The sequence below is a fragment of the Coffea arabica genome, chromosome 1c (assembly GCF_036785885.1).
Source record: "Coffea arabica cultivar ET-39 chromosome 1c, Coffea Arabica ET-39 HiFi, whole genome shotgun sequence".
Lineage (NCBI taxonomy): Eukaryota > Viridiplantae > Streptophyta > Magnoliopsida > Gentianales > Rubiaceae > Coffea > Coffea arabica.
The window spans coordinates 58,935,390-58,961,047 of record NC_092310.1 but is presented as its reverse complement, the minus strand read 5'-3'; the positions used below and the strand labels follow the sequence as shown (position 1 = coordinate 58,961,047).

The window sequence follows — 25,658 nt, the reverse complement described above, 5'->3', positions numbered from 1 at the left end:
GGGGCCAAGAGCAGCCGTTTGCATGGTGGATATCGGCCGCACAACTTTTCCTCAGCATCACCTCTGTTTAAAGTGAATGTGTGACGCAAAGTCAATCGCTCAATTTTGGTAAACACTTTATTTATATATATATATATATATACATATAAAATATAATATTTATATTATAATAATAATAATTTTTATATTCACGAATTCGATGAATTCGTCAAACCTGAAAAGACCACTAATTAATTGATCGGACGCTAAAGAAATACAAAAATAGAGTTCCATACCTAAATGGGAAAAACATGAATTTAAAGAAAACAAAAGCAACAACGATAGAGGTACAGCTCGAACCCAGCAGAAAATACTATCTTTTTTAACAACCCATAAACATTCTTAAACGCAAGATTGCAAAGTTTGTACAATGGGAAAGGTACGTACAATCTTTTGACCACGGGCTAATTAATTACTGTACTATTTTAGTGAAAATCGCTGTGGCGACCAAGTGTACCGTGATTTATGGGTCATTACAGTAAGCACATTTACTACTACTAGTACACGGTAGCACAGTGCTACTACGATCCGAGAGGATTAGGTAGGATGATGGAAAGTAGTAGTAAATTAAGCACTAGACTAGTCGCTACGTAACAGTGCTTATAGTTCCCCAGATCCAGCATTCAGTGGTGCCCGGGTGGGATACCTTGAACGGGTTGTATTGAAGACTTGGGGGATTCAGAGTTCTTAGAATGGTCGGTGGCCGAAAATTATAGTAGTATTATCTTATCAGTCAACTAGTACCTGTGGTTGCAAATTAAAAAGAATGAACGAACATAATAACAAAAAGAGTAGTGAAAGCAAAACAAAAGAACGGAACAACAGTTGCTGAAAGGAAAAGTGTAGAACCCCCAGCATTTGTTTACTACTGCAATCATGGTTGAAAGTCGCGGTCGCGGTCGTAGTTTCGATCATTTTACATTGATTTTGACGTATTGGTCGCAATTTTGACGAAACACAAGTTTTTAAAATATTTAATATTTTAAAAAATTATAAAAATAAGATAAACAAAAATAATTTTAAAAAATTAACAAAAATAATAAAATATCGAATTGATTCGACCGTTTCTATCCGTCTCGAAAACATCTTCTCGACGATCCATTATCTCGAAATGATCTTGTTTCGATCTTTCAACCATTACTGCAGTTTAACACAAATCAAATGTCTGGTTAGTTAGCAGTACATTACCCATCCTTATGTAATATGTCTAGGAAAAGAGGAATAAAGACAACCCTCTAGACTAACGAGTAGAAGCTATTAATTAAACCATGCATTACCTAACAGCATTCAGACTTGAGTAATGTTAAAAAAAAATATATATTTTTTGAAATAAAGTATGAATGTCAAAAAAAAAAAGAAAAGAAAAGGTGGCTGCAGGGGGGAAAAAGGAAATGGTCAAAACAGAGCAAGGCAAGTTGACAAATGATCCAAGAAACATACGAGCCTGGGAATGAGTTCGAAGTTCCCCATGCAAACGTACAATAAAGAAGCCGAGGATTGAATTACCGGAACCAAGTGTCACATCTATCTGGGTCCAGACAGCCTTAGCCCCTTTATTTATGGGATGCTGCTGCCTCACTCCTCCTCCTGTTCCATCCCCTCCCCTGTCCTCCATTTACTATTTTACTATTGCCTTTTGGGAAACATTCACGCTGGCGTAGGGGATGGGTTTTGGTGCAACTCACCGTACATTTAACGATCCGGTATCGGGTAAAAGGAGCCTGGCTTAATTTTGGCTGTTGATCTCAAAATTCAACTTGATATCTTGGACCGATTTGGGATCGTCCATTGCAGAGTGTGACTGTTCTGTGCGCGCGCGCGAATCAATTCATTATAGAATCATGGTACTACAATTATCGGTGTGCAACGCGAAGCGTGCATTGTGTATTTTTTTTAAAGGGATAATTTGGTCAAAACAACAAATGATGTTTTGACCCAAAAAAATATATAGAATATTCCTATATATATATATGTTCATTGGATCTTTTTTGATTAACTATTTTACTTATTTGTGAATTTTTTTTTCTATAAGTAGGATTTAAATTACAAACCACACGTATAAAGAGATTATTTTAATTTTTAATATAATTTAAATTACATTATCTATTAAAACTTATTTCCTAACAAATTTCTCGACTGTTCCAGAAAAATTTTTAAGATATTATAACCCACCAAAATCCTTCCAAGTGATTGACTTTGACTAGATTTTATTTATCCACGGCTTTTATTTTCCCATCATCACCTCGATACAAAAGAAATACGGACCAGTATTGGCTAGCAATTTGATGTTTTATTTTTATCTACATTTTTTGGGTTAAAAATTATCTTTTTGTTTTGACTTTTTGGCTAAATAGTTATGAAGAGTGCAAGAGTAATGCTGTCAATTTGTGACCTTTAACGGGAACATTTGATCTTATCAAGCTGACAGGGGAAATAAGTAAGTGAGATTATACATCTATTATGATTTTGTACACATTACGCATTTAGTTTTGCCCCGGGCAATCATAAGAGTCCGTTGGTCCCAATGCTGCCAAGCTCTTACCTTGTTGTGGATTTTCCTTGATCTCTTACATTTTTCTAAAGGAAGAAGATATCTGTGTACTGTCAGTGTGTAACATTCTGTAGCAGGCAGAGGCAGACTGGAAAAAAGAAAGAGTCTGAGACTCTGGGCAAAGAAAAATGAAAAACAGAGGCATAAAAAGAAGTGAACGGAGCAAAGCTGCAGTGGCTCATTAAGTACTAAGAAACATGCTTCAAGAAAAATGAAAGTAGGAAAAGCGAACTACATTCTGCATGGATAATAGTTTATGTGAAAAAGGAATAACAAATGCTCCAAACTTAGCAGTAGAAGGGTTCCCTGTCTATTGCTTAGTCAGAGGCAGCGTAGTTGCATTTGCTATGATCATTCCTTTTTTTTTTTTTGGGTAGGATATGACTTGCATCTTTCTGGATTTGGGAGAAGCCGACCAATTTGAAAAAAAGAAAGAAAATGCCAACGTCCCTTTGCTCATCCTACCCTGAAATTATGACTAAAAAAAGCATTTTGGCCGCAGAAACTAATTTGAGATAAAAGATGAGCATGCGGCCCCTCGTTTGGCAAACCATGGTGGTGCAAAAATGGAAAACAGTGCAGACTGAGAATGCACAAGAATTCAAAGTAGTGGAGGGAGCAACGAAGAAGTCAGATTTCGGAGCAGAGGGGCAAGCGTGTAAAAATGTGTAGTCGGGAGTCTATTGCAGTTTTACTTTGCACCCCCACAAATTAGACCGGTGGCAGTCTTATTAATTATAAAAGCCCGACGATAACCTGACACCCTGCACTTCTGAAACGTAATGCTCCTTATTTTTGTTTTCTGCAGAATTCCAGCATTTCAACTAGTCAAAGGGGGGATAGAGAGATAAAACAGTGACCATCGATCGAATTCATTGTCCAAAATGCTTTACTTTTCAGTTGAACCAGAGCAAGCAAGCAACACATAATTTGATTCACATCATCTTCTTCTTTCACTTTACCTTTTGTATCATCTATAAAAGAATAAATATATATATTCACCACAGCAAAATCTCTCTCTGGCGGTAGAAAATTGCAGCAAAATTTACAGATTATTATTATTCCTGAGCTACTTTCTCAATCTAAAGAATTCCTAATATTCTACACTGGAAATAAGCTAACGAAATCAGATATACAAAACCAAGTCTGACTTTTTTCCGGTTGACAAATTTATTTTCATGGTGCAGTGTCAACCTTTATTGCAAGAGGTCTTTTTCTGTACATGTAAATAAAAAATCTATGGGAAGATTGGACATCAGAAATATTGGGTTGAGTCAGACAAACCATGGTCATCACTAAATGAGAAGAAACCTGTTTGGGAAATGAAAAGTCATGGAAAACATGCAAGTCTGCAACGCATCCCATCAAAAGAGCCGTGGAAGGTAGAATTGCCGACGACAAACCTTCTTCTGGGATGTGGCGCAGCCAGATTCGGTCTTCCAGTTCAGGCAATCTTATCCGCTGACCTGGTTCATGAAAGAGATCTTTTAAGGTTGAAATCTTCAAAGACTCTTTTAAGAATTTTTGTATGACTAAATATTTTTGTAGAAGCGAAAGTAAGTATTGGAAGTCTCGATCAGAAAGGCATTGGCTGCTGTACTATCTCCTCAGGAGGAAAAGCAAACCAAATACACAACAAACCGACCGTCTCATTTAAGTCATTAACCTCAAATTGTTCGAAGAAATATCCGCTGGGTGGGGGTAGTGCGCTTACATATGGGAACGATGATCCAAATATAAAATCAACTGTGAAACAAGACACAAGAACAAAAACAGAAATGGAAATAACCTGTTATGATGGCAAACAGATTCAGATTAACCAATCTCATTATTTGAATTTCTGATGGCATTATGAGTGTCTGCAAAGTCCTTTTCACATTAATTTTGGTTTAACTTCCAAGAAAAAAAATGAAAGAATATGCACTAAGATGGAAAGTCATACCAATGCTGCCCCATTTTGGAAGCTACTTGCAGAGCAATAGCTTCATCTGGTTTAGATAGTCAATTTCTCTCAAATGAGTTGGTGAGAATGAGTCCCTAAACAGCCAGAAAATGTTCAAGTGAAAGGAAAAACCAAAGATGAGAAATTAGCTTTATGAAAATGAAAGTAAAGAGCATACTTCACTGAGAATTCATGCTGGAGAAAAAATCTAGTTGACTGTATCCATGGTAGCAGGGCAATAGCTCTTCAACCTCAACTCGCGAACTGGAGCAACCCATGCTTTTCTTGATTCGGCTACGATTAATGGACTCAACCTCTGCTAAAAAAATACTGTACACTGGTCTGTGATCAGAGAACCTCGACTCACCACGAACATAAGATAATTGTTGGATGCCTCGGCCATACCACAGTATACGGTCACACCTTCATCAATTATTACAATAGCTTTGTGATTCCATGTAGATGGAGCAAAGAAGAGAATGAAATTATGAAAGAATATTCTTTTACCTTATTCCTTTATTGAGGCAGTGAGTGGTGTGGGATATGTATGAGCAAATATACATGGATTCATAATTAGAACTTGGAATATAAATTACTTCAAAGTTCAAACTATGAGGTTCCCTCACATAATATAACCATCGAATATTCTGAAGAAAGAAGTATTACCAGGCAGGTGTTCTCCGTTTCTCTTTTGGGTGCATATCATCGCCAGCATATCTGTCTGAATTATTTGAATACTTGTAGGTGGGGGGAAAATATATTTTTCCTTCATCCCATCCATCAAAGACACGACCTTGCCTCTGTTCTATCCTCAACTGGAAACAAGTTAAACGTCTTTTTAGAGCAAGCAATGTACAAAGAAAAGCGCATTCAAGTCATTCCTTGTTGCATTTACTTGCCTGATCATTTTCTAACAACACTCTCCAGTTCTGCATCTCCACCAGTGCCTTGGCAGTTCGATAGGATAATGCAATCCGATAATTCAAGTCCCCAAGCCATATAATTCGACTAAAGAAGCAGATATAAATCTTAAAATTTTAGAAACTGTACTGATAGAGGTTAATAACAATGAATTACTGACGAAATTTGAGACAAAATAAAACTGAACAGGGTAGTAGGACTGATAGAGTCATACTCATGCTCGAGAACAGTTTGAGGAGAGTTTTCATCTCCCATGCCACGAACTCTTGGAAACCTTGTTTTCCTCAAAATTTCCATGACATCAGCATTCCTTCGCAGCTCATCACCCTCCTTCTGCCCAGAGGTCAAGTGACTACAAATGAAGCAGAAACTTGTTTGGTGCAAAGACATGCTAATCGAAATTGAACCCTGGAAAAGCCCAAAGAGTGAGATTACCACTTTGGCTTACAACTTCACAACTTTGATCCCAATTTAACAAGATTCTGTGAAGAACATACGCACCTTGTTTCCCAGATAACCCATCAATCCTCTGCCCACGCAAGACACTTTCATGTTGCGGACATCATCTCTTAGATCACTCTTTATCCATACAGTGAGAAAAATCCCAACCATCTGCTTACTTGCCACCAAACAGTACCTTGATTGCCCAGGTTGTCTCTCTCTTTCTTCCATTGAGACAGAACCATTGTATGAAACTGGTGAGTAGTGTGCCGAACAAGGTGACTCGCCTTCTTCATTTTCATCATCAGATGACCCTCCCCATCTGACATTCGGGTCAAACTCATATTGTCGGTTCCCAAACATAACCCTGTCACAGACACTGAATCGACGATCAAGTCGAGGCTGCGGCATTGACATATCATTTTCTGTCATTCTCATGCTACGGCTAAGTGACTGGAAGGAGTGGCGATTGAAAAAAGAAGAGGCCTTTTGTCTAGTTGACCCTTCAAAGTCAGCATCCAGTTCCACAATAGGATCAGGGACTGGGGAAGGCGTGTAGTAGCCACCACTTGTGCCCGGAAGACTATTCAGAGTTTTCCTAATGAGTGCTAACCATTTTTTAGCTGGCCCGTTGTCTTCTGTGCCCAAGACATTACCAGCGTTTAAAGGAACAATTTCTTGAAACCTAAATGTACAAGGGATTAGACAGGAGTAATCATGAAACTTCATTACTTAATTTTGGATGTCATTAGAGATAATCAAGGGCTATCTGTTTGCTGATCAAACTCACCCGAGAACATAGATGTCAGCAGGAGGTGATGTGTGCAGCCAGTCTTCTAGATTCAAATGACAAGGTGGAGATTTTCCAGCCACATTCCATGTAGCTACAAACATCCTGATCCAAAAATGAATACAACCAATTAAAGCCAGATCTCAATTGAGAAAATCCTAAAACTAAGAGTTGATCCTAAAAGATGGGCACACCTATAATTTTGCACATCTGTGACCTGGGAAGCATCGAGGTCAATCTTTCCACGGCTGATGCGGTCGGAGCTCCTTTTACTTGATTTTTCTGTCAATTTTATTTAAAGTGACATGACACAAGAATCATGATTTTCAAAATAAGAGAAAATGAAGATTCAAATTTAGTTTTCTTGATATGCATTAATTAGTGCGTTAAAAGAATGTTGTGGTCCAAAAGCTTCACTGCTCGTCTTATACTGCACCTGTTTTGCTTTTCTTGATGGTGCAAGTATTTCTCTCCGAGATATTGCTCCTCCATTCTTCATCAACACCTGAAAAAGCAAAAACATAAAGTTGTTAAAGCCGTGTCATTTCACAGTTACTCCATCTAACCAGTAGATTCCAAACCTGAAAACAATAACAATCATTAGTTTGGGACCATAAAAAAAAAGCAAAAAATATCATTGTCAGAAAGAAGCAAAAAACAAAGAACAGATCTCAAGCTGCCCCCAAGAATTTCCAGCTTCATTAGATATACAAACGAATTTGCATAAAGAACAGACATTGAACAGAATATGCTAAATGATTTCAAGGACGACTGCCAAGTTAGCAAGAAAAATAAATCCAACGCTAAAATCAACATCCAGAACCAACTAAATGAACCAGAATTTGAAATAATAATAATAATAATAATAATCACCTCCATAAACGACGTCGTCTGCATGAAAATCATCAGCTTTGCTCTTGATATTGAACCATTTTTTGACCAGTGTCTTGGGCCATGAAAGCTTCATCAACATAAGAACCCCAACAAATCAGCAATCTTGGAAACATCAGTGCAGAGCTGAAACACTAAACCAAATCAAGTAGTTTAAGTGATCCGCATGTATTATTCAACAAACCTTGCTTTTCTTCGAGTTCCCATCTCTCATTGTTTCAACTTCATATGGAAATTATACACAAATGATCTAGAGTGATACAAAAATTCAAACTTTCTGGTCCAGTGTCCGAAACGTCTTGGAAGTTCTTCCACAGAATGCAATATCAATGAAGAAAAACAAATGGGTTCACCAACTTGTTGATGAAGAAGACGGGGAATTCCCTATCAAGTACTGGATACAAGCTCAGAGGTCGGAACCAATGGAACCAAGAATCAAGAAATGAAGTAAAGAAGCTGCCTATCCTATGGTCTTAATTCACAAAGAGTACGAAGCTTGGAGCAGAGCAAGACTGAATTCTGGGAAATAAGAGGAACTAACTGGAGGAAAGAAACAAGAAAATCCCATCTAATTGGCATTTCAGTTACTGGATTTCTGTTTTTTTCCCCCCTCCCCAAACACCAGTCCAATCAAAGATATCCAGTTGCCAGTTGGGTTTAATTTTGTCTTTGTTTCTATTCTGTAGCGAGGAGTCGAGAGAACAGAAAACAGGGGGAAAAGGGTAGGAAAGAAAGATGTTCAAAGAGAGGGACAACACTTAAAGATGCGTGGAAGGAAGACTGTTAGATTCTGTCAAACTAGAAGAAGACAATGCAGCAAAGTGATAACTGATAAGAGAGAGAGAGAGAGAGAGAAGAGAACGTAAATAGAGGGAAATTGGCTTTGTTCGTCTGAATGGGGGAGGTTTGCAATGGTTCAACCCATGTACTACTAAAAAAGATCAATAAAACCTCGTTCTGGGAAGACAGCAAAGTATCGAATTTTGAAGAGAATAAAGTGCAGCATTGAGTTGGGAGCAAACTCTCTCTTCTCTCTCTTTCTCTCGAGGCTTTTTGCCTCAAATCCAAGGCCCCTTCTGACCCAGATTGCTAGTGCCAGAGCCAAATAGTCCTAGGAAATAGGCAATGAAATTAAGCCCCAAAAAAAAAAAAAAGGCATATATGGATTCTTCAGTCACCCAAGCTGCCCGGGTCTTTTCTCTCATGAATTTCTGCCCGCGGTCAGCAAAGTGAAGTGGGATCTAAAATCCAAGCAGCGGCCATCATCATTTTCATTTTGGTCTTCCAAAAGCAGCTCAGAAGAACCGGGGGACAAAGAAAAAGAAAAAAAAAGGGGGACAAGGGGAATGCAAACGGAGTCGTTCGTTCTCCTTTTGAGATCTACATCTACGTACCCGCTGCAAGATTACTAGTCGATCCTTTCACGTCTATGGAAATAGAATTTAAGAACTAAAACTCAGACAAAATTTCTATTTTCGGTTCCTTGGTAAAGGCCAAGAACACATGTGCATGAACAGATCAGTGCTATTTTTTTCTTAGCAGTTGGCTAGTAGAATGTTATGCTAATAAAGAGTAGTATTTGTGAGGAAAAAAAAAAAAGAGTAGTATTTCTCCAAGCTGCGTTATTGGGTTTTGAGAAACCCCTTGCCTTATAGATTTTGGTGCAAGGAATTTTTGTGTGGGGAATGGCTGTGTCTCCAATGTAGATTTTGGGTTTGGGAAATTTGTTCGAAGTTCATACGGACTGGAACTTTAAACTTTGAACTTCGCTGTCACACGTAATTCTGTAAATTTTTTTTTCCTAGGCTGTGTCTCCTGGTGTAAACTAGTGAACAAAATGTTTGTTTGTTTGGGAACTCAAAGCCAAAGGCTCTGTGTCTCTATTTTCTTGGCTCAACCCACGCATCTGTCTAACGGATCCAAAGCAGTAACCCCCGTTTGATGCCTCCTTGCTGATCGGAAGGAAGGTGAACCACATTGCCACATATCTTGAGCTTAGGCCTGGATTAATGTGAAAATCTTTGTGCTTGGAGGATGCTCCCCTCTTCTTCTTCTTAAAAAAAAAACACATTATCACATAGACGTGGGATCTTGTTAAGCCAATCAAGGTTCTGAAATCGACCCACCACCCACGCCATCTCCTAGGGCTTCGGCCAACTCTCTGGGATGGGAATATATAAATATATATGTATGTGTATATATATATATATACAAGCCCTCTAGCCAGAACAAAAAAGTAATTTCTTGGATTAAGCTCTCCTGGCTTGAAACTCTTGATTGACTCATCTTAATACACATGCTGCATGTGGGAGACCGTGTCTTTCTTGTTCCCAAGCTTGGTCTTAATTTTCATATTCCAAGGTTCTTCTAAATTACTAAGTGCTAAGACTGGTTCAAGGATTAAACTAATGATACAGACACCGACGACGGTGAAACTCCCTGCGCGCCCTAATCCTGAATTTTCCAAATACACAATCCTCTCTAGTAGTGAATCTTTTCCATCTGCATATAAATTATACTAATTAGAGGCAGCTGTTTGGCCCCAGCAATAGGCTGTCAAGATTTGTCAACCTCAGCGCTAGTCGTCCGGGGCAAAACCGCAGCCAGCTCTACCATATAATATATCCTGGAAAGGGCGTAGAAAGAGACTGGGGCGGCCTTCCATTTTCTTGAATCGCAATTGATTCTAAGCTTTGATTACCATGATTGGTAGACGACGTGCTTCTCTTTCCGGCATGAACCCATTAGTTTTGGAAATAGTTTAGGCCCTTTTAATTTATCTACTGTAGGTTGTCCTTGCTACAACTTGCGTTTATCGCCGCCAATCACATCATATGATTGCATAACATAATAGGCAATCCAAATCAGCAGGTTGTGTAAAGAGCGGACCCTGTTTTGAGTTCCCTATCATCCAGTGTTCGAGCTTTCAATGTTCCCCCCTCAATTACACAAAAATTATGCAAGAGAAAAGCAACACAAAGATGGAATGAGAAGTGAAGCGTCTAACCCTTTCTATAGGGTGGTTTGCCGTACCAGCATTGAACCGCAAATCAGGCTATTTCTTGTCTTCTAATTAAGATTGTGAAATAACAAAAGAAAGAGTATAAAAAAAAAAAAAAGTTGGGAGTACGATTTTTATTTTTATTTTCCCTATGTGCCTCCCGCAGCTCAAGAGCATGAATACTGAAAAAGTAATTCTATCCAATGACTTGCTTGGTCCAGCTGTCCAGATGAGTGGACTAGAGCTAAGATGTTGTCATTGTCTCTCCTGTTCTCCATTTTTCAACCCAAACTCCACCACCTTGTTGCCTTGAAATCCTGAGGCTTGTGAGTTGTGACCCTGTGCAGTTGCGTTAATTAATCTACTAACCCAGTTGTTATAAAAATGTAACTTTATCATCTACGTACTTAGAATCATCCCGGCATCACTACCAGTGCACATACGAATATAATATGACAAAATTGGTGTCACATGGCGGCTATGTTTTCTGTCCGACAGTTATGGTACATATTTCCCTGTTCTATCCATGGAAACATAATCAGACTTGAGATAAACACCAAATAGTAGCCTGCTCTGAACCACCTACAGACGCTTAAGCTACTGCAATCATTATAAATTCAAGCACCAATTAATCTTAACTCTTGTTTCAGATGGAGTGCTTGTTTGCTACCAGATGAGTCCAGCAGCTCCATAAAACTGGTTTGGAAGAAAACTCCCAACATGACTGTCTATTCTCCTGCTGGTTCAGTATGGTCATAAGGGATCACTAGAGCAATGATTTGGTGAATCAAGTAAACAATTTCTTTTGTCTTGCTAATCTACATATTGAACTCAAACGTCTACTCCACAGCTTCAAGAATCCAAGGCCTTCAATTTTCTGATCAGTCCATTCTGGAAACCAATCAGGGTAAATCTAAAAAGTTTTGGAAATCCACATTCACTTGGTGGTCCAAATCCACATGTCTCCGCCTCTACCTCTCAACTCCGCAAATTCTTGCACATGATGCTGAACAGTCACTATCCAAAATACGAGCTAACAGCATGACCAGACTTCTACAGCAAAAAAAAAAAAAAAAAAAAAAAGAAGAGATCAAAATCCATCCTATCACAGCGGTTTAGACAGGTACAAGTAAAAGAAGATGCTCCGAGCAGGGTAAAAACTCAACCATACAATAATGACCTACAAGATCAGAAAGCACGGCAAAGGAATTACCAGAAAATCAGAAAAGGGAACAATGTTACGAAAAAGACAACAACAAATTAAGGATTGAGTTTGATGTCTAGCAATTTATCCCCGCAATGAGATAAAACTGCGAAGATCCAATAAAGCAAAAGCACATAAGAAGGGAACTTAATCACTCTGCTCTGCCCTGTTTAATTGGCCAAGTGCTAGAAAATCCAATAACAGAGATGCAAACAATAATATTTCCACCAAAATAACAAATTTAACCTACCCAAATGGTGTCCGACTCATAATCCATTTGTCTCCCCTGAATTAAATACATCTGCCTAGCAGAGTTAATAAAAGTAAATAAGTTGCAATATTAGTCGTAGCACTGGCGCGCCAACCTCATACAATCTAGCCAATGCAGAATCTGCATGTTGGGGTCCCTCTCCACGACAACATCAGACACGGAAATCTGAAGAGCGCCTCTGTAATCTGTGATCCTGCCGCGGACTCGAGCTAGAACGCCGAGTTGGAGATCAGAGGCAAAATCAGTGGCCGCTTGGGCAATTAGTCGAACATCCGATGGGTTGCGGCGAGAGAAGTAAGAGGAGTTGAGCTGATTGAGCCACAGAACACAGGAGATGCAGCCGGAGCCGTCGTCAATTGTGAATTTGACGAACTTTCCCGGCTTGAGATCTCGGGTTACCACGATTCCTACAGTCTCCGCGCGCGAGAGGCGCTTGCCTCTGCGGAAGAAGGAAGAGGGTTCCGTCGGTGACGGCGTCAGTTTCAGGAAGTCAAAGGCCAAGAGCTTAACGTGAGTATTGTACAAGGCGTCCATAAGGGAAACGGAAAGTTGGTCTCTTTACCGCCAAAGGATGCTTGGCGGGAAGATTACTATATATTTTATTTTAGTACTTCTCGTACTCGTACTAGGTCTAATAATCTGGGGGGTTACCACGATAACGAGGATTTGGGCTCTCGACGCGGTTTCTTGTTCCCAACATTCCATTGATTAAAGCCCTGCGCCACACTTTCATCCATTTCGTTTTCACAATCCTTCCTACTGTGAAAGAATATACTAATCCATACGAGTACTATAGAGTACAAAGTACTACAACTAATATGGACATTATTCTTTGAAGGCGACAGATGCTCTTTTCTTTTTTTTTTTTTTTTTTTGGAGGCCAAATACTTCACCTGCCATAACGTACGTGGGCATAGAAAGTACTCGTGATAAACAATCAGAAACTGAGGCATTGGTGTCGTCGGGTACCAATAACATTTTATTACAGGGAGAGAAAGAGTCCAAATGGCCCTCCAACTCTTTTACAAGTAAAGTTTTAGTCCTCCAACAATTAATATTAAAGTTTTGACCCTCGATCTAATAAAATAGTATATTTGTGGTCCTTCCGTCAAATCCAACAATTAAAATTGACGGAATAAAATAGTATATTTGTGGTCCTTCCGTCAAATCCAACAATTAAAATTGACGGAAGGCATCATCTTGTGAGAATATCAAGAGCATTATAGTCTCTAAGCAAAGAAAAGTAAAAATACTTTCATCGCTGATTTTTTCTCCAACAATTTTCACTTCTTTTTCACCACTAATCAATCCCTTGCCTCTCCAATGATGGTCAGGTCGCCTTCAACTTCAACAATCTCAAAGGGTGCCAGTGGAAGCTCAAGAACCACTACATCGGCCTCTGCTAGTGGTAAAACAGGCCAAGCTTCTTTATTGGCGACTCTTTCCCACTTTCCCTCCAAAAAAAAAAAACTCTCCGACCTCTCTACAACCTAACCCTAGCAATTTTCCCTCTGAATTTCCCTTCAGAGATGTTTGAATTAAGGCTGGTTCAGGGTAGTTTATTAAAGAAGGTTCTGGATGCCATAAAAGATTTGGTGAACAATGCGAATTTCGATTGTTCCTCGAGTGGCTTCTCCTTGCAAGCCATGGACTCCAGCCAAGTCGCACTGGTGGCTCTGCTGCTCAGATCCGAAGGCTTTGATCACTACCGCTGTGACCGTAATTTTTCCATGGGGATGAATCTTAACAATATGGCTAAGATGCTCAAGTGCGCCAGAAACAATGGCATCATCACCATTAAAGGCGACGATGGCAGTAATACTGTTACCTTCATGTTTGAAAGTCCCACTCAAGATAAGATAGTTAATTTTGAAATGAAGCTTATGGACATCGACAGTGAGCACCTTGGAATTCCAGAAGCAGAGTACCAGGCTATTGTTAGGATGCCTTCGGGTGAGTTTGCTTGTAAGGATCTCAGCAATATTGGTGATACAGTGGTGATATCTGTGACAAAAGAAGGCGTAAAATTTTCAACAAGAGGTGATATTAGGTCTACAAATATTTTTTTGCCGGCAGAATACAACTGTTGACAAGCTAGAGGAAGCAACTATTATAGAAATGAATGATCCAGTGTCCTTGACATTTGCCCTTAGGTATTTGAACTCTTTTACCAAGGCAAGCCCATTGGCAGAGATGGGTTATATAAGATTTTACCTGACGCCTAAGATTGAAGAGAATGAAGAAAAGACAAAGCCTTGAGTTTGAATGTTCCAGCAGTGGACCCAAACCTTTTGCTTATAGACTATAATGTCCTTGATATTTGGTCGTGCATCTCGTGAGATGATACTTTCCGTCAATTTTAACTGCTGGATTTGACAGAAGGACCACGAATATACTATTTTATTAGATCGAGAACCAAAACTTTAACATTAATTGTTGGAGGGCTAAAACTTTACTTGGGAAAGAGTTGAAGGGTCATTGGGACTCTTTTCCCTTTATTATATAATAATGATGGGCAAATATGGCTGAGAGTAAAACTTGAACTGCTCTACCAGACTAGTAATCAGTAATGTACTATTTATCACCCATTACAAACACAGTGCCCCCCCTCAAGGGTTAGTTCGAGCGGTCAGCTCCCCCTCTTTAGGATATGGTAGATTTATCTGGACAACTAGGATTTGAATCCCTTTGCTACCTAGCTCGGAGTGGAGTGGCGTCTCCTGTCCTGGGCTGAAGTGAAATTAGTCGGGCCGAAAGCCCGGATACCCATTCCGCCAGGAAAAAAAAAAATAGTGCCCAGTTTATACTACACGCTGCTCTAAGTTCTTGAAATATATATGAAATAAAGCTAAGTCACGTTATTGTGTTTGGGTTAAAAAAAAAAAAAAGAGGACCATTTATATATGAAGCAAATTCCTTCAATGCTGACATTAGTCTTTGTTGTTGCAAAACAAGAGGAATGTAAACTTGTGATGAATGCTAAGAAATTTGCTTCGAGCCGTGAATTAGATTCACTTTCCCTTAGGTCATATTCATCTTTTATTCTGTGCAATGCAATAGACAAATTAATTCCCTTTCTGATAAAATGAAGTATGCCTTGATGACACTTTGCATTAACGTTCAAGACCTTATAAAAGAAGTGCTTGGTGTAGTTTCTCAACATATCTAGTATTATTGATCGGATATACTGCATATTTTTTACAGCAAATGAGCCCTCAATTGATTCTTTATAGACTCGGGAAGTCACAGGAAGATTACAACCATACAACAAGTCAATGCCTTCTCACTACTAGAAAGCAGTCATTAACCTCGTGAGAGTGCTTGTATGATTGCAGCATTTTTACCTCGTGAATGAACAATCACAAACTTCGTTAGTCTGTGAAACCTTATAACTTTCGTCTTTCCAAAATCTCCAACAATCTTTTGAAAAACTGCAGCTCCTAGTTCCTAGAAAACGGATCATTCCATTGTACTTGTATGATATGATGTATGTGAAATAAAAAAATAATTTAAAAAATCTTTAGAGGTTAACATAATTAATTTTCTAGAACAATTTCTCAATCCAAACATACTGGAACTCCTTTTTTTTTTTTTTTTAAGTTTTGGGGCCATTTGGAGGCCGAACCCTGATTTACATAGTTCTGCTATGGGTGACATTTCATCTATGGATCGGAGAAGCCGGAATTGGAAATGTGCTATCAGCTATGAGCAACTTTTGGCGGGAAAGCAATTTCTGTGCGATTTTCTAGCAAAGCATTCGCCTCAATTTCCAGATTGGAATGCATCTCTTCCGGACCCAACGGATGCAGTAGCATTCTTTTCGTTTGTACCCAATATGAGACAAAGTGTCACAAATTTTGGGCCCAAAACTACACAAGAATGCAACTGCCAAGGCCCAAGCCCATTGAATAGCTGGTCTCTTCAGAGTCCAGAGAAGAAGCGTTTTGAGTGGGACGAGAATCATCTGGGTCGGGTTTGGGTAGATCAACGACGATTCCCCCCCGACGTCGTTTTTCTGGAACTGATACGTACAAGCCCTAACTTCATCTTTTTGATTGTGGAGTTTCTTCCTACCTCCCTTTGATTCAATTGATAGCAATCCCCTAATTCTCCATCCAGAAGGTCAGTTAGTTTCCTCTCATGTCAAAGGCGTAATCAAATATTGCCCACAACCTTTTCTTTTTCAGTTTTTATATATTTTTTTTCCTTGGAATTAAAATATGCCCGTGTTTGGTGTGCAACAGGGAAGAATTGCAGCAAATATGAAGAGGGCAGCGCCCTGGAGCGATGGGGAGGAGGAAGACGATGACCGTTCACCCTCCGATACTGATTCTTCAACCCTCGACACCGACACTGAAGATGAAAAAGATTCTACTGAGAAAACCGCTACTAAATCCAAAGCTTCCTCCAAACTCAAAGCCTCTCAAGGTCAGCTTAGCCGCTTTCTTCTTGTATTCATAACTAACTGTTAAAGGTTGTTGAGTGGACATTTAAACAAAATCCTGGCTTGGCTAACTCTACAGTTGAGTCGGCTAATAAGAAGCAGAAGCGCAAAAAAGGCATAGATTTGGAGGCACTGAGAAGGCATGGGTATAAAGGCGGGCTATCAGTCATGGGGGTGCCTCCACCGAGGGAGGCCGTTGATGAGAAGCAGGATTGGTCCTGGTCTAGGGGCCTGGAAACTCGGGCAAAGGAGACTGAAGAAACTTTTACGGATAGGCAGATGACTAGAGCTGCCATCCTCCAAGGAGAGCAACTGTTGCCCAATGCTGCCTCAACTGCTAGAGACAAGAGGGAGCTGTCATTCTCACAGAAGGAGAAGAGGAAGAGAGACCTTGGTCAGGCCAGTAGGGGCAAGAATTATGTTGAAGAAGAGAAGAGGCTTTTGAGGGAGAGTGGGATTTACTCTGGCTTTGATTCTTGATTTGGAATATAGACACTGTCAATATTTTATGGCGGTCATTTTTCTGCTGTCTGCACATGGAAGAACAAATTTTACTTGTATCATTTCTGCAGTGGATCTCCCTGCCATGGCCATAGCATTTTAATGCTGTATTGGTCGCTCCACTCTCCAGCCAAATTCCTAACGGTTCCCCATCCTTTCTCCAATTGTGTACCTTCGTTAAGTTGCTTGAATATTCTTCCGTTGATCACAGGGGATTAGATCTGGACTTTGTAAGATGATATGTAATCCCTCTTTTTGGTCGATTATGATGGCTATGCTACAATTTTGTTTCTCATCTTCATGAAGTCATCACTGTTGTTAATTGATTGGTGGACGAGGCAATCTCATTGAGACTTTTGTTACTCGCAAAAATCGCAAGGCTAGTCTTTGCAGAAACTTCCATCAGAAGGCCGAAACTTCATGCTTCCTCTTTAAGCAGCATTCTTTCAGGATGTACTATGCAATTTCATTAGAAGCTCTCTCAATCAATCTATTTCTGTTTCCTTGATACCCGTCAATGAAAATTCAGAGGTTTTTTTTTTCACCTTTAATATAGAGAGAGGCCATAGTAACTGCTATGACCTGTATCAGTAACCTAAAGAATAAGAGAGAGAGAATTCAGAGGTTCGGCTTAGTAAATGCAACATGGAATGCCAAAAGATTTCACAAAAACAGCTATATATAAATTTCCTGAACAACAGCTTAATGCTCAAGTGGCTGCCTTGACACGAGCACCTGCGAAGAGCCAATCGGCGGGGTACCCCGACCCCTTGATTCTTTAGCCTCAATTATGAGTATAACGTCAAACTACCCCTCTATCCATTTCAATTAGTGTCAAAATTTTCCAGCATCAGCCCATTCTATTAATTAATCTCCTAATGTGTGGGATATCTGAGTGTTCTATAAATTTCATTAATGGTGCTGGGCGTAGTTCTGCAGCAACCTCCAACAAGGGACGCCCCTACTTCACACCATTTATTCACATAGGATACGAAGTCTTCATCTGAAACCCCAGTGTTTTGCTGCAAGGGGAAAACAGCAGTCAGCAAGGACATGCACTTTAAGCAAGTGATACAAAGATGTCAAACAAGCAATGATATAGTATTTGACAAACGCAGAATAGTCAAAAAGAGGATCAGCTAAGTAACTATCGCAGTTTCTACACTAAATGATCCATTAAGCATGATTGTACCACTGTCACAACATGGTTTGTGCATGAGTTAATACTTTCTCTACCAAAGTATGAAGACGTTCCCAACTAACAAACGCAGAACCACAACCAACATAAAAAGACAAATTTATTAGCCATGAAAATGAACCAAATATCAAGGAAAACTGACCACCCACTCCTTTCGATCAGCATCATAACTTTCACCACTATTTGGATATATAAGTATCGGTTTGGCTGTCACCTGAAGCAATCACAATTCCAAGATAAGAACTAAGCTCCGGAAATAATACCAATCAACAGTAACTAAAATTAAATATTAAAAAAAAAATTCAGTACCAATACAACAAGTTAGCATTTTATGGACAAAAGGGCTAAAGCCATAGCTTAACTAAGGTCAAAATCTCTGAATTGCTTAATCCCAAAAGAAAATTAGTAAACAGGAATTCTTTTTTAAAATTCTCAGAAGAGCATGGGCCATGGCTCAGAAGTTAGCTACTAAATAAAAAAAGTATACATCAGAACTTCCTTGTTCCTCTACCACCAATAACTGATTGTCAACTACAAATAAAACTGAGCAGAAATAGCCCATCATGGATGGACTCAAGGTCAAGACCCCAGATCTCCAGGAAGCTAGTGTTCATCGCCAAGATTTCAGAGGACCATAGAGGGTAATGATGAAAGTATAATAGGTACAGAAAAGTGAGGCAAAGCTGGAAGCAGTCATGGGGGGTAGGGATTATAGGAGGTGCTTTGCAGATTCTTCTTTTTGTTCCAAGGAGACGTGTGCTGAAAACAGAAGCATTTGCATGTTTTCTCCGAGAATGCATCCATGAAAATTGATTAAAGAAACATCTGACAGCGGAGTTTTACGTATCAAACAGATGATGCCCAAGGTCTATATTGATAATTCTAACCGAAATGAGAAGGAAAGCGATTTGGAAAAAATTAGGAATAAAAGAGCAATAGCAATATAATATAGAAACAAAAGACTACCTTCTTAATGGAAAGAATCAGATCCTGAATAAATCTGGGAGGCGTACAGTTAATTCCTACAGCGACAACCTTCTTGCATGATTCAGCAATGGCAGCACATTCAGACAAAGAATCACCGCTGACAACATTTATACCATCCTTGGAATTGAAGGACAACCACGCAGGAATGTTTATGTCTTCTTCCTCAAGAAGCTCAGCAAAAGCCTGATCAAAGGGAATGGGGGTTCTTGTCAATACCAAATTGCTTACATAAAACTACTCAAAACAACTCTCTTTTCTTGATGAACATGCAACAATAACTAAAAATGGAAACAGGTTTACCAAAAATCCTCATCAGTTTAGCCATTACCTGTGCTTCAAGCTTATTAGGTACTGTTTCAAAAGCTATTAGATCAGGACCAGAGTCTGCAAGAAGCTGAACCCTTTTTCGGTGAAAGTTCTTCAAAAACTCCAAACTCATAGCATCACCATAGTCCCCACTGTAAGTGTTGGAAAAAGGAAATTAAAATCAAAACCTCAAACGTGTCAAGTGGAGTTTTAACATGATATAAAGTTATTTTTCGGAGAGATCTTTCTTGTTGTCAAGGCCATCAACTTCAGATATGTCTGCCTACACACTGTTCATTGAGATATCTCACAGGAACAAAAGTTATTTCTATTTTCAGGCATACCTAGAAGGATGTGCATTGCAGTTAGGAGTATGTTGCAAATATAATTTGTCAAAACATGTTTCTTAATTATTATGGATAATATTTAGAAAGGGGATAGGGAGTTGACCAAAGGAAGCTCGACCAAAGGGATAGGGGGTAGGGACAGAAGGGTGGAGCGGTCCTTTGAGTTTTTGTATGCAAACCCAGCTAGTGGTAGGACCTTGTCACAAAGTCTTGGATGTTCACCACCTACTAAGCTTCGCAAAAGGTTTCCAGTGAACATACTCTTCATTACTTTAGAGAATCTTTAATAAAGCAATACTAATCCCAGGTTAAAATTCAAGTACAGTCAAAGAGAAAAGAACCATATGGAGTTATTTGGACTCAAATAAAGCATAGAAATAGTTTAAAGACACAATCACCTGTATTCAGAACCATCAGCTAAATAAGCTCCGTAACTTCCCACAGATGCAGCAACTAATATAAGCCGATGTTTGAGAACTTTACCATCAGCAGGATACTCGGTTGAGTTCTTGTGGCATCTATCATAGTATATACTCCGTGCCTCACAAGCTATTTCAACACTTCTCTTGAGCAAAACTTCACTTTCTTCTTGAGAAAATCCTCTGGCCTTGAACCCTTGGATGGTAGCCTGTTCAAATTGATTTCTCCCTGAGGTTCAACTTCTTATTCACATATTACGATAGAGATAGACAGATGGCTTGACAACTAGGGGAAGGATTTACCTGGTAAGATGCTGTAATTATTACGTCGGCACCAGCTTCTAGGTAATCAAGGTGGACCTGCTCAATAAATTTCTACTTGGTCATGCATAGACAACGATACATACCAGCAACAATAAGCGAGCAACATTGTGCTCATATGTAGATAGAAAGTAATTAATTAGTAGTCAACAATCTCAACAATAATCACATGCTGCTTGTAGAACTGCAGACATCTTATCCACCAAATGAAATCCATGATGCTTGGGAGCGAAGAGAAAAGTAAAATACACATCGGCCCAATGTTTGCTCAAACTTCTGATCAAAACCACACCAGAAAGCTTGGAAGTTGGAACAGATTAAGCGTAACCTTAGAAATTGAAAGTTTCAACTATCAATTGGCCCACAAGTCTGATCAAATTGACACGAGACAGCTGACAGTGCAATTCCACATTTTATCCAAGTACATCTTAACTATGCAAATTCTCGCACCCTAATTCTCTCCCAAACATGTCTACATCCTAACTATCCGCACGCAAACTGACAGCATTTCCAGACTGCTGGCCTCCATCACACGGTTCAATTTAAAATGAAGAATCCAACCGCAGAAATTACAAAACCTCAAGCTATACGGGAAAAATATGAAGGATTCCCGAACTAAAATAATTATATGAAAATATGAAGCAAATCATCAGTCACGTGAGCGTATTTTACCGAGCGAATGAGGTGAGGGGAACTGTGGAGACATTTGGCGCTCCAGAGAGGATCGTTAAGGTCAGCGCCGTGTCGTTCGAGTTCCGTCGCCAAGCCGCCGTCAATCACCGCTACGCCGCCGGATTTACTCAGGAAATCTGAAATCAACGATGACGACGATGACCCGGGATTATCAGCAGCGTCGTCGACAGGTCCCATTCCGTACAAACGGAACCAAGAGGTGCAGAGGTTTTTGTTCGGTTCCAAGTTCCACTATCAGAGGAACAGTGGATGGGCTTACTTAAAGTAGTAGGCGGAGGACTCCGACTACCCAGCTCCAATCTATAGATTTTGGGACTGAACCAGGTAGCTTGATTTAACTCGATTACATTTAATTAATCTTGAGTTCGAGCGCAGGGCAAGCTAAAGTCAAGTCCGAACTTGAGCTCAACTTCTAAAAGCTCGACGAGTTTAAACTCAAACTCAATTATTTTATCTTGAGTTGAGCTCGACTCAAATGCACCCACCCTTAGCACAGGATTTTCATTCTACCCTCTCAACCTCAATACGACACACCAGGGTCTATTCATTTTTGTCAACATGCTCAGCCTACTTTATAATTTTGTTTCGATAGAAATTATTTATCAAAATTTATTTACTGGTGAAGAAGCACGGAACTTCCCCTGACCGAGCTGACCTGATAAGCTCGGAGTGCTGATGGAAGAGCTCGTCCCAAGCCTGCAAAACAGAAAGAAGTGATCTCACAAAGGAGGCCCCGAGGTGGTTCCCGAGGGCACTCCGACGGTCAAGTTAATTTTCCGTCGAGCAGTGTTCACGGGAAGTAACGTAGTCAGAGTGTATTGAGCATCAGGAGTGAGCGTACCTTAGACAATGGATGTGTAGCACTATTTATACCTGGGCCAGAGTCCGACCTCCGTACGTTCCGGGACCTTCCTGATATAATCTCAATCCCGCGCCGAGCGGGATCTCCTCCGACCTCTGCGGGACGGTCTCCTGATCCCCCTGGAGCCCTAGCAGGGGTGCGGCCCAAGGCGGTCGCCAGGAGCCTGGGGCCGGAGCCCAGTTCGACTATACCTGAGCTGCCACGTGTCTAGGTCCAATACGGGACCTCTGCACTAGCCCCCTAGATTAGGTAAGGCTTCCAGGCAGATCTAATCTATACTCTGCCACGTAGGAGACCAGCGTCGCGCACTGCTCTGCCCCGGTCACCTCTGGTACAGTGCTGTCACTGAGAAAATCGTGCCGATCTCTTGGGTCGAGCGTCAAACTCCCAAGTTTCGACAAACTTGATCAATGCGTGCCGACCTCATGGGACCGAGCATCAAATTGTCACTGACATGGTTTAAGCCCCCGATTTTTAAAGATTTGAGCCTTGCCGACCTCCTGGGTCAAACAAACTCATTCAAGTTAAGGCACAACGTGCCGACCTCTTGGGGCCGAACATCGCACTTTCCGACTTCAAAATTTCAAGCCGTGCCGACCTCTCGTGGCCGAATATCATACTTTGAAGGCAGTCACGCCGACCTCCCGGGTCGAGCGTCGAACTCTGATTTTAGCGAATATGCTAACCTCTTGGGGTCGAGCATCACATTTCCAAGGCAGTTATGCCGACCTCTTGGGTCGAGCGTTGAACTCCCTGATTTTAGCAGACGTGCCGACCTCTTGGGGTCGAGCATCACATTTTCCAGGCAGTCATGCCGACCTCCTGGGTCGAACATTACATTCTCAGGGCAATCGTGCCGACCTCCTGGGCCGAGCCAGCGTGCTCCCTGGTTTTGACAAACTGCCTCAAAGTAAGTCACGGCGTGCCGACCTCTTGGGGTCGAGCATCACACCTTCAAGACGGTCATGCCGATCTCTTGGGTTGAGCGTCAAGCCCCCCGTCTTTAACAGGCGTGGCGACCTCTTGGGGTCGAGTATCGCACTCTCAAATTTCGCAATTTCAAGCCGTTTGCGGACCTCATGGGGGGTTTTTCCGTCCTCTCCGCTCTCCGAGACCCCGATCTGACTTTTTCTTCAGGCGAGCTGCCTCCTCTGCGTTGACAGTCGCGTGCGCCCTTGTCAGGAGCTGCTCCAAATTTTTGGGAGGCTGCTCGGCCAAATCATAGAAGAGCTCCTCTATCCTGAACCCGTTCGTGAAGGCGGCCATTACCACTTTTTCGTTTTTGTCCCTGACCTGCAAGCTCTCCGCGTTGAAACGGGTCATGAAATTCCTCAGCGACACGTCGGGCCTTTGCTTGATGGACATCAGGTGGGTCGCGTTCTTCGCGTAGGTCTTCGAGGAGACGAATTGGGCTGCGAACTGCCGAGCCAACTCGGGAAAATTCCGTATAGACCCCCGCGCCAATCCTTGGAACCAGAGCTGTGCTTTCCCCTTCAGGAACATAGGGAAAGTTTTGCAGCGAATTTCGTCCGCGGCGGTTTGCAGAAGCATGTGCGTCAGGAAGACCGAGAGATGGTCTTCCGGGTCTGTAAAGGCATCGTACATCTCGATGCTCGGAATCTTGAACATCCGGAGTAGTGGGTAGTCCTCTATCTCTCGGGTAAAGGGCGAAATAGCGTAGTCGTCCTCGTACAAACGCGGCCGCAGGATCTGTTCAAGCTCGTCTTGAACGGGTTTCCGCTGAGGGGGGTCCCGTGGTCGGCTCTTGACAGACCGGGCGGAAGAGCGGTCAAGCCCATTCCGCACAGGCTTCCTCGGAGAGGGGTCCCTCAACCGGCTCCCCGCGGACCTGTCACGGGAGTACCTTTCACTGTCCCCGACCACCGAGGGTCGCGGACGAGGTGGAGTCCGCGACCGTTTCCTCCTGGGGGGCTGATCCCGTGACTCATCCTCCGAAGGGTCAGGGGACAACTCCTTCTCTTTCCCCTTAGCCTTGGAAGTTTGCGCGCTTCCAGCCCCCTCTTTCTCCTTCGCTTGCCGGATTAGGTCCTCTAGCATCGAGAGGTTCTCCGTCACGAACTGGAGGATCTGCTGTCTTCGCTCCCCTGAGAGGGCCGAGCTCCTCGAGCCCCCGGCCGCCTCGGTCTCCGCTCGCCGGGATCCCTCCCTGGCTCTCGGGCCGGTGCTCTCAACGGTTCGCTTGGATCGTGTTCTTGCCATCAACACAACAATAATTACCTTGCGTTTCCCACAGACGGCGCCAACTGAAGAAGCACGGAACTTCCCCTGACCGAGCTGACCTGATAAGCTCGAAGTGCTGGTGGAAGAGCTCGTCCCAAGCCTGCAAAACAGAAAGAAGTGATCTCACAAAGGAGGCCCCGAGGGCACTCCGACGGTCAAATTAGTTTTCCGGCGAGCAGTGTTCACGGGAAGTAACGTAGTCAGAGTGTATTGAGCATCAGGAGTGAGCGTACCTTGGGCAATGGGTGTGTAGCACTATTTATACCTGGGTCAGAGTCCGACCTCCGTACGTTCCGGGACCTTCCTGATATAATCTCAATCCCGCGCCGAGCGGGATCTCCTCCGACCTCTGCGGGACGGTCTCCTGATCCCCTTGGAGCCCTAGCGGGGGTGCGGCCCAGGACGGTCACCAGGAACCTAGGGCCGGAGCCCAACTCGGCTATACCTGGGCTGCCACGTGTCTAGACCTAGTACGGGGCCTCTGCAACTGGCAATTTCAATATATTTTTTTATTATTTTTTTATTTCATCTGCATCGAATAAAAAATTAGTACTATAATTTTTTTTCAAAAATTTATCCAAAACAATCTATTATCCAAACATACCTGTACAACTCGTAAGTCCGTGGATTTCTTGATTCATACCCAAAAAAAAAAAAAAAGAAATTTTTTTGCACATGTCATCAAAACTTTATCACGTTGTTGACTTTCTTTAGATGAATGAAGGTGGTACCATTGGCAATGGGTCCACGACATACGAATCCATGATCAATGTAAGTACTAATATATCTTCTTTAATTGTAAAATAAACTCATTAATACTACTGCCTGCAGAAGCCATCATTATCCATTCCAACGAGTCCACACCCGGTTTTGTACTTCTAACGGTCTAAATGCAGCAGCAAATCGTATCTCAAACTTACCTTCTTCTTGATGACAAACGTTAAAGAATTCTACGTCATTGCGGGGAGCAGAACAAATAATGCTAGAGCCCAAACGTTAGTGTCTGCATGGGATCTGAGTATCCGCCTCCCTTCAATTTGGAAAGCATATATGCCCCATATATAAGCAAATTGACGCAGACTTTTCCAGGAAGAGAGGAGCATCTGTAGATCAAGATGGAATCATGATAGAGAGACCTGGTGGAAGCCTGAATTAATACCTCAACACGTTTCTCAGCTCAACCCGGTGTCCATTTCGTTGGAGAGCATATCGGAGGTTTACAATTCCAGATAGATATTCAACAATGCTAATATGCATTATGATAAGAGTATTTGCGTCTGGTTGGATT

The 25,658-nt window shown here is 41.4% G+C and overlaps 4 protein-coding genes and 1 pseudogene across 9 annotated transcripts; 2 read left to right on the top strand and 3 right to left on the bottom strand.

Annotated features, from left to right (window-relative positions):
• Positions 1–3,553: 3,553 nt before the first annotated feature.
• Positions 3,554–9,149, bottom strand: LOC140038033 (type I inositol polyphosphate 5-phosphatase 4-like). 4 transcript variants are annotated; one of them, XR_011841851.1, is made up of 13 exons: positions 7,760–9,149; positions 7,558–7,645; positions 7,121–7,189; positions 6,879–6,966; positions 6,685–6,789; positions 5,955–6,579; positions 5,668–5,861; positions 5,432–5,540; positions 5,199–5,347; positions 4,711–4,955; positions 4,533–4,627; positions 4,380–4,449; positions 3,554–4,056 (listed from the first exon to the last, which is right to left on the bottom strand). XR_011841851.1 is itself a non-coding variant. In XM_072083218.1 (11 exons), exons 1-10 carry the CDS (start codon positions 7,787–7,789, stop codon positions 4,712–4,714), a joined length of 1,701 nt encoding a protein of 566 aa, XP_071939319.1. In that variant the 5' UTR covers positions 7,790–9,149; the 3' UTR covers positions 3,554–4,627; position 4,711. The 4 variants fall into 4 exon arrangements, 1 of the variants encoding a protein (XP_071939319.1); XR_011841854.1 differs by lacking the exon at positions 4,380–4,449 and having other exon boundaries at positions 3,554–4,336; XR_011841848.1 differs by lacking the exon at positions 4,380–4,449.
• Positions 9,150–10,980: 1,831 nt separating this feature from the next.
• Positions 10,981–12,900, bottom strand: LOC113716155 (CST complex subunit STN1-like). Of its 3 annotated transcripts, none has more exons than XR_003454110.2 (2): positions 12,031–12,886; positions 10,981–11,629 (listed from the first exon to the last, which is right to left on the bottom strand). XR_003454110.2 is itself a non-coding variant. In XM_027240450.2 (2 exons), exons 1-2 carry the CDS (start codon positions 12,583–12,585, stop codon positions 11,548–11,550), a joined length of 522 nt encoding a protein of 173 aa, XP_027096251.2. In that variant the 5' UTR covers positions 12,586–12,900; the 3' UTR covers positions 10,981–11,547. The 3 variants fall into 3 exon arrangements, 1 of the variants encoding a protein (XP_027096251.2); XR_003454111.2 differs by having other exon boundaries at positions 10,981–11,626; XM_027240450.2 differs by having other exon boundaries at positions 12,146–12,900.
• A 636-nt stretch (positions 12,901–13,536) lies between these two features.
• LOC113720864 (proliferating cell nuclear antigen-like) lies at positions 13,537–14,310 on the top strand (annotated as a pseudogene).
• A 1,691-nt stretch (positions 14,311–16,001) lies between these two features.
• Positions 16,002–17,291, top strand: LOC113716146 (uncharacterized). Its single transcript, XM_027240443.2, has 3 exons — positions 16,002–16,173; positions 16,296–16,479; positions 16,575–17,291. Exons 2-3 carry the CDS (start codon positions 16,314–16,316, stop codon positions 16,973–16,975), a joined length of 567 nt encoding a protein of 188 aa, XP_027096244.2. The 5' UTR covers positions 16,002–16,173; positions 16,296–16,313; the 3' UTR covers positions 16,976–17,291.
• A 366-nt stretch (positions 17,292–17,657) lies between these two features.
• LOC113743400 (homocysteine S-methyltransferase 2-like) lies at positions 17,658–21,809 on the bottom strand. Its single transcript, XM_072083211.1, has 7 exons — positions 21,247–21,809; positions 20,557–20,613; positions 20,233–20,462; positions 19,510–19,639; positions 19,161–19,364; positions 18,337–18,408; positions 17,658–18,018 (listed from the first exon to the last, which is right to left on the bottom strand). Exons 1-7 carry the CDS (start codon positions 21,442–21,444, stop codon positions 17,872–17,874), a joined length of 1,038 nt encoding a protein of 345 aa, XP_071939312.1. The 5' UTR covers positions 21,445–21,809; the 3' UTR covers positions 17,658–17,871.
• Positions 21,810–25,658: the final 3,849 nt, after the last annotated feature.

Coding starts and splice junctions, on each gene's coding strand:
- LOC140038033 (XM_072083218.1), bottom strand. CDS start 7,789: ATGAGAGATGGGAACTCGAAGAAAAGCAAG. Junction 7,646..7,759: donor GGAACTCGAAGAAAAGCAAG/GTTTGTTGAATA, acceptor ATGTTGATGAAG/CTTTCATGGCCCAAGACACT. Junction 4,956..5,198: donor AAACGGAGAACACCTGCCTG/GTAATACTTCTT, acceptor TAATTGATGAAG/GTGTGACCGTATACTGTGGT.
- LOC113743400 (XM_072083211.1), bottom strand. CDS start 21,444: ATGGGACCTGTCGACGACGCTGCTGATAATCCCGGGTCATCGTCGTCA. Junction 20,463..20,556: donor TAATTACAGCATCTTACCAG/GTAAATCCTTCC, acceptor CAATTTGAACAG/GCTACCATCCAAGGGTTCAA. Junction 18,019..18,336: donor CTGATCGAAAGGAGTGGGTG/GTCAGTTTTCCT, acceptor TTCCCCTTGCAG/CAAAACACTGGGGTTTCAGA.
- LOC113716146 (XM_027240443.2), top strand. CDS start 16,314: ATGAAGAGGGCAGCGCCCTGGAGCGATGGGGAGGAGGAAGACGATGAC. Junction 16,480..16,574: donor CAAACTCAAAGCCTCTCAAG/GTCAGCTTAGCC, acceptor CTAACTCTACAG/TTGAGTCGGCTAATAAGAAG.
- LOC113716155 (XM_027240450.2), bottom strand. CDS start 12,585: ATGGACGCCTTGTACAATACTCACGTTAAGCTCTTGGCCTTTGACTTC. Junction 11,630..12,145: donor CATTGGCTAGATTGTATGAG/GTTGGCGCGCCA, acceptor TTTTTGCTGTAG/AAGTCTGGTCATGCTGTTAG.